The 6,516-nt window shown below is 43.5% G+C and overlaps 1 protein-coding gene across 1 annotated transcript; it reads left to right on the top strand.

The window, feature by feature from the left end:
• The first annotated feature begins 779 nt into the window (after window positions 1-779).
• Window positions 780-6,516, top strand: LOC139046735 (uncharacterized). Its single transcript, XM_070526534.1, has 5 exons — window positions 780-849; window positions 1,570-1,679; window positions 4,241-4,390; window positions 5,663-5,784; window positions 6,502-6,516. Exons 1-5 carry the CDS (start codon window positions 842-844, stop codon window positions 6,514-6,516), a joined length of 405 nt encoding a protein of 134 aa, XP_070382635.1. The 5' UTR covers window positions 780-841.

The raw sequence follows: 6,516 nt of genomic DNA on the forward strand, positions 1-6,516 counted from the left end.
TGGTTCTCCAGACCTATGCACAAAAACATAGGTTGCTATTATTAGTGCGCTAGTAACATGGTGTAATCTGGTCCCAAATTCACACCAACACCTTCACCAGGTCGGCAATGATTTTTAGAATGGTGGCCGTACGAAAGAGACGACCAGAAATAACGGCAGATAAACACATCTGCTATGCTCTAGCGTGCGATGATCACATTGTGAGCCTCCGATACCGCACCCTTTCGGTCTTTCCCTGAAAGTTTGCACTGCAAGCTGCCACGCCTCCTGACCTTCGCAAACTTTGCTCCGTGAATCGTCAACGCCTCTTTCGCAAATACTGTTAGTCGGCACTTTTAAAGATAAGCGCAACCGTCCATCTTCTCTTTTGTGTTAAAGCACCCACCCGTTCCTCGCCATGCAATGGCCTTCCGGTCGAGATCAATATAACAGACACCAATATGCTTAGCTCTTTTCGCACTATGTTCCTTTAAACCACTGGTCGCGTTTTAGAGGCGTTTTTTTTTTGTTTAGCGATTCGTTTTGCCTCATTGTTATTTAGTTGCACTAGATTTCCTGGTAAACGGTAAATATGTGATTTCCCGGTTGCCAGCTCACCTACACTGCCTCTAATACTGGAAACGCTCCACATTGTGGAAAAACGGAAACAAGCAAGTGCATGTGGTTTGTCAAGTTTTGTTTTCAGCTTTGACGTTTCTTCTTTTACGGCGCTCCCCGAGGCCAGAATACGTGTACAGCAGAACTACGAGAAGCACGAGGTGGGACGGTTACTTCTTGAATATTCTGTGGCCTTGCACGAAGCAACGCTCTCAGCGTTAGTGTCCAGCATTTCACCGCATCCATGTTTTGGTGAGTACCTGCACATTTTCTCTTTGTCTGCAGGGGGCCTTCGTTCGTGCCTCACGTTGATTACGGCATGTTTCAAACCCGCATTTCCAGAACGGTTCGCGCCAGCGGTCATACTTTCAGGCTTATATGCGCTGTATGAAAAGGGTGTACCATGATTACTTTTATAACAATAATGCAATGTATAAAATTAAACCGGTTACAAAGTGTTATCTGCTTTTAGGGGAGCAGAAGTCTGGAACAGCGTGATGATTGAGAAGTGTCTTGAACCTTGCTTCACTCAATAATGTTATTTTTAATTACGTGCACTCTATACGCGTGTGAAATCGCCTTGGGTAATGCTACAATAGCTAAGGTGTGGCTAGCTGGCTGTAAACGTTATAAGGTTGCAGCACTGTGAAGTAAGGCGCAAAGATTCAGGGAAATATTTATGCGCTTATCTAGCTGTCGTTAGCCCTCTTTCTTTGAGTCTTTGCGTCTTATTTCACAGTGCTTGTTGAGATGGTGTAAATTTGCTTGTAATGTCTGCTACCTCAGCATGTTATCCACAATTCAACCAACTGAGCATGGCCTATCCGTTCTAGAAATGACTCAAGAAAACGCTGTGGTTCAGGTACAGTTTAATTTGCGCGCAATTTCCGCGTCATTAGCCTTCATATCTATAAAATAATAGAGCTCCGAATTTTTATGATGACCTTTCAGTCACATTCTTGGTTGTTTCAGGAAATCCTACGCACCAGCATTCTTCATCCTTTTGGTGACTGTGCCAATCTGCGCAGACATTCAGAGAAATTTTGAGGTTCCAAATTTGACGCCTCGTCGTTCGCCAAGATGTGAGTGAAGGAAACCGTCTTCTTTTTTTTATTTATTGTCAATGTCTGTAAGTGTAGTTGGAGACTGAAATCCTATTTAATTTATTTTAGCCTGAACACTTGAAAAAAGGCGTTTTATGTGTTCGTAGAAATGTTTCGTTTACTTCGTATAGTGTTTTTTTTTATGCAAGCGGCCCATACCTCGTCATTGAGGACACCGCATCCCCTTGTTCCACATATACATTGCGAAACATTGTTACGTGAAATATATACGGTGAGGTTCATATCACTTGAAATTGTCCGAGTGTCCGAGTGTCCGAGTGTCCCCAGAAAGAACCCTCGTCTGTGAGTGAGTCCTATTCCAAGTAGTCACTGTCATTGTCCAGTTTGGCACCCCGTCGTGATATTCATTCTCATTGTCTCGATCCGATGACGTGTTATGGTATAGCAATAAAAAAGCAAATATTAGGTGATACGACGGCAAAAATTTTAATTTTGAACAAACTACATAAAAATTAGCAGTGCTTCAATATTTAAAAATGATTGGTGGCGGCAATATGATTAGCAGTCTTTCCCTTGACGGAGGTACCATTGCTGATGACATGTTTTATATGATATGATGTTGGAAGTAATAAGAGAGGCAGACTTGCAACAAGTACAAGGGAAGCGTGTGTTTATTAAAGACGTGAACATATACATTTTCTCTGTATGTGTATTTATGTTGGTATAGATTTTACTTACACCCGCATTTGTGCACACACATTATAGCGAGTGTCCATCGATTTCGCCAAGCGCTGGTTAAATTTAAAATACTTTTGGTACAATTTGAGAGGGAATTATGCCCAATTCCAAATACCAAGTGATCCAAGTTGGTGTCAAAGAGGTTCATTGAGCAGTGGCACCTACCAAATTGCACATAAAAGTGACCCGATGTGCCCTCGAAGAGCTTCATTGAGGAGTGACACATAAGCAGTGGCACATACTCAGTTATCCAAGTTGGTGTGAAAAGCGTTCGTTGAAGAGCTGTACATGCCCAGCGTCACATATACATTGACCAATGTTGGTCCGATGGTTGGTTTCGAACCCTGTTCGTTAACGACAGCAGCCGGATGTTCGACCCACTTGGAATGAACGACCCAGTGGCTGAAGTTGGTGGGAAAATGGCTAGCTGAAGTCAAACTTGCCTAGTGACAACTGGGTGAAGTTCCTGAATAATGCTAATTGCATTAAAACAAAGCTGCAGAGCGATTTTCTGGTCTATCGTTGCAACATTCCGGACGCATTGCTGAAAATTGTGCAACGTTGCTGTATGGCACCCGTACGTTGCTTGCACCCAACAAGATTTCCCAAGCAAAAATAGAATAAATGTCGACCAAGTTAAACCGAGATTACTTATGGCATACTAGATGAACATTCCTATGAAGCAGAAGCAGTGGCAGGGTTGAATAATATGACCAACGCTCTCATGTTTTTTCTTTTACAAAAAAAATACCTTCGTACATGTTTCACAATCCAAGCATCTCGTAAATCGAACACAGCGGAAACTTGGGAGGGAGCTACTGCTTTTTAGGCGAGTTGGAATTGCATACTGCGGCGGGGTGCGCTTTTAAAACAGGAACAGATCAAGGCACCGAAATTGGTTTGTTTCTTGAGCACTCCCGTTTATTACTTTACCTTGCTTTGTCCCTGTCCGAAAAGCGCACTCCGCCGCACCTTACGAGGGAGTTCTTTCACCATTTTAAAGTCCTAGAGATAAGCTTTGCCAATTTCCGAAATCTACCGAAGACTATGCAAACACTTGATGTGGAACAAGGAGACACCTAAATATATCCTGTGTACTTCTTTCATTATATCCAAATTTTTTTAAATTAATGATATAATGAATGGTAGGCCCAAACGTACCCATAAAAAGCAGAGGGAAGTTTATTCATTCTTCACTTGTATGATACGCACATATCACTGATACTTCTAATGCACACTGGTAAATAAATGCTGAGTGAGTGGTGAAACACGTGAGTGGTGAAAAGGTGACCTCAGCCAAAAGTCGCAGAAGTGATACATTTTATTAGCAGGTCTGGGCCCCATCCAGCTGAGGTCCTATGTGGCGGCGGTAAAAGGCGGCGTGAGAAACAGAAGTATTAAATTACTTGCTAAAGTATACCACAAAAAGGAATTCATGCATGTCCGAGAGCAAAAAAACACCTATTTTGATAACCGTTAATAATTAGGTTTCAAAGCAAATTCGGTGCTCCGACATAGGCTGCCTACCTGGCATTTCCCTGATTGACGTTCGATATTGACTACAGCGCCACACACCGGCCTTCATCGCAGGATTGCAGTGTTGCTGCCAGAAAACTGTTACCAAAACTCACCTGAACGCGTTCAGGGCAGAACCGAGTTTAGTTATAGAAATAAACGAGATTTGTGTAAGGTTGAACAGCCATGTCACCTTGGCAGTGCATGCACCAGGAATCTCGCCACCTTGTTTTGTCTACAGGAGAAATGTGAAACAACGGCAGCGATTCCACGTAATTCGGATTCATATGCCATGTGTGGGTTGCGCGGCGTGATGTCATTTGCAGGGGGATTCTTCAACTGGGTAGAATTTGCCAACGAGCCTTGCATATCAAGAAACGGCTTCAGCGGCGTCTGCCTCACAAGCTCCGAGTGCAGCTTACACGGTGGCATCGTGAACGGACGCTGCGCCCAAGGCTACGGCGTTTGCTGCCAAGGTACCGACGTAGTCGGGGGCTCGACTAAAACTGGTTGTGTCACCTGACATGTTGGCCAAAAAAAATGCGGTCACTGGTTGAAGTCACGGGGAAAAGAAAAACAAAAACTAACGCTTCGGTGCCTGAAGGACCCCTTGGTGACCATTCGAGCGTGGCGATATAGGCCGTACGGGCTCCGAAATGTGTGTGCTTCACTTTTAATTTTCACTTGATCAGTGAAAGCAACTTCTTATTGAGAAGATGTAGATGCTTGTGACTTTTGTGCACCTGCGGTAGACTAAGTGCTAGTTCCACGGAGCACTACGGGATAAAATTCGCGCTGTCATCGTTCAACAACGATAGAAGTCCCAAAAACTGCGCTTTACGCTACATTCTTGCAGTCCCTATTGTAAATCACCAATACGTTGTCACTTTCTTTGCCTCACTTCTTTGTGGAAGTCTTTTTGGCAGTATATGTAGGTTGCCCTGTGGGGATATTATTGCGCATTTACAATACTGGGTGATTTTCCCAATTCACCTTTTGTCGCATACCTTAACGTAAGTTAACCTTACCTAACGCAATTACAAAGCTTACCGAATGACATTCCTAGAAAGGTTTCTTGTATTTTGCCTACTGTTTCGCACTTATTGCACTCTCCTGTACTGAATATAGTTGATCAGTGAAGCCTGAATGGGTCAGCTAGGCTTTCTGCTAATTCAAAATGCTTTTTTTATCATGCGATTGAGCCATTCATGCGCTAGTTGTTCCTTTCAATTATTTATTTTATACTTGCCTGGGGGACGAATTGCTTTTGTGTTAAAAATAATTACATTATGGGGTTTCCCATGCCAAAATCACGATCTCATTATGAGGCACGCCGTAGTGGGGCACTCTAGAATACGTTGGACTATCTCGGGTTCTTTAACAGGCACTAAATCTAAGTACACGGGAGTCACGGGTGTTCTTGAGGACCTCAAGGACTGTGGGAAGCAGCATACAAACTTATTCTTTTCTTTTTTTTTTCTTCTCAAACCCAGTTTTTCCCCGCCTGCGTGCCGGTTACCAAACCAGAAACTCGCATTGATTTACCTTAATTCCTGCCGTTTTTGTTTTCTTTCCTTCGCTCTAAATCAATGGTTAGTGCTTTGTCAGAATGTCAACCGTGCGCTCATGTATGCAATAGGTTTAGTGTCCAGTTATTAGGCTGGATCAGTGCAGTTACGCGCCGTGTCGATGCCGTTCACGATATGACACTTATAAAATGTTCACCCACTTTTTCACGCCTTGGACAGTGTCAAGGACTTGCGGCCAGATTATATCGCGGAACAACAGCTACTTCGTAGACCCTGCCTCCGTTGGTGGGTCCTTGGCTCCTGGTCCAAACGGCGTGCTCTGCTCAGTTACCGTCCACAAGGTAAATACGACAAACTGCTCTATTTCGCACCTCTGCCTGGCGCAGCAGTTACGCGTGCATCAGAGACGTATCTCTATACGTGGGTAGAACGCTCAAAAGCTCAAAGCATCGCCTTCGAGATTGTTGGCACGGAGTGCACATAGTCAAGTGTTCGACGAAAACTCGTCTGGCGAGGAAACATAATGGTGCCAAAAAACGTGCACTCGCCAAGAATGAAATAAAAATAAAAAGAAAAAGAAAAATAAAAAAATAAAAAGAGAAAAAAGAAAAAGTGCACATGCATCACGCCTTCTATCTGCAGTCTCTGAGACCATGCTTTCCAGCTTTCGGTGAGAGTCAGAGCGGTGCGAAAACGGAGCAGTCTACGTGCATCGTAAGTCCGCAAACAATGCTGATAAATCAGCGTACAGCTTGAATGCTGAAGTCTTCTGTACAAAAATCCAAAAAAAAACGCCTTGAAATTGATGTTTTCGTTCGTGCTCACATTCAAACCGTTTGCTTCCTAATATGGAACGCTACTTACAACTAAATAGATAGTTCCATGGATGACATGCGATTATGGGGTAAAAAAAATATGCTTCGCCAATGTATATCAGTCTGGCAATCTGATACATGAAAGAGAACGTAGCTGTGTAAGCGATTTCTCACACCCTTCTGATGTACTAGGGCTCTATAACCTTTTCTTAATGGGCCTCCTTGAATATTTGTCCCTGACAGTCCCGGGCTGTCTGA

This window comes from Dermacentor albipictus, chromosome 10 (assembly GCF_038994185.2).
Source record: "Dermacentor albipictus isolate Rhodes 1998 colony chromosome 10, USDA_Dalb.pri_finalv2, whole genome shotgun sequence".
NCBI classification, from domain to species: Eukaryota; Metazoa; Arthropoda; class Arachnida; order Ixodida; family Ixodidae; genus Dermacentor; species Dermacentor albipictus.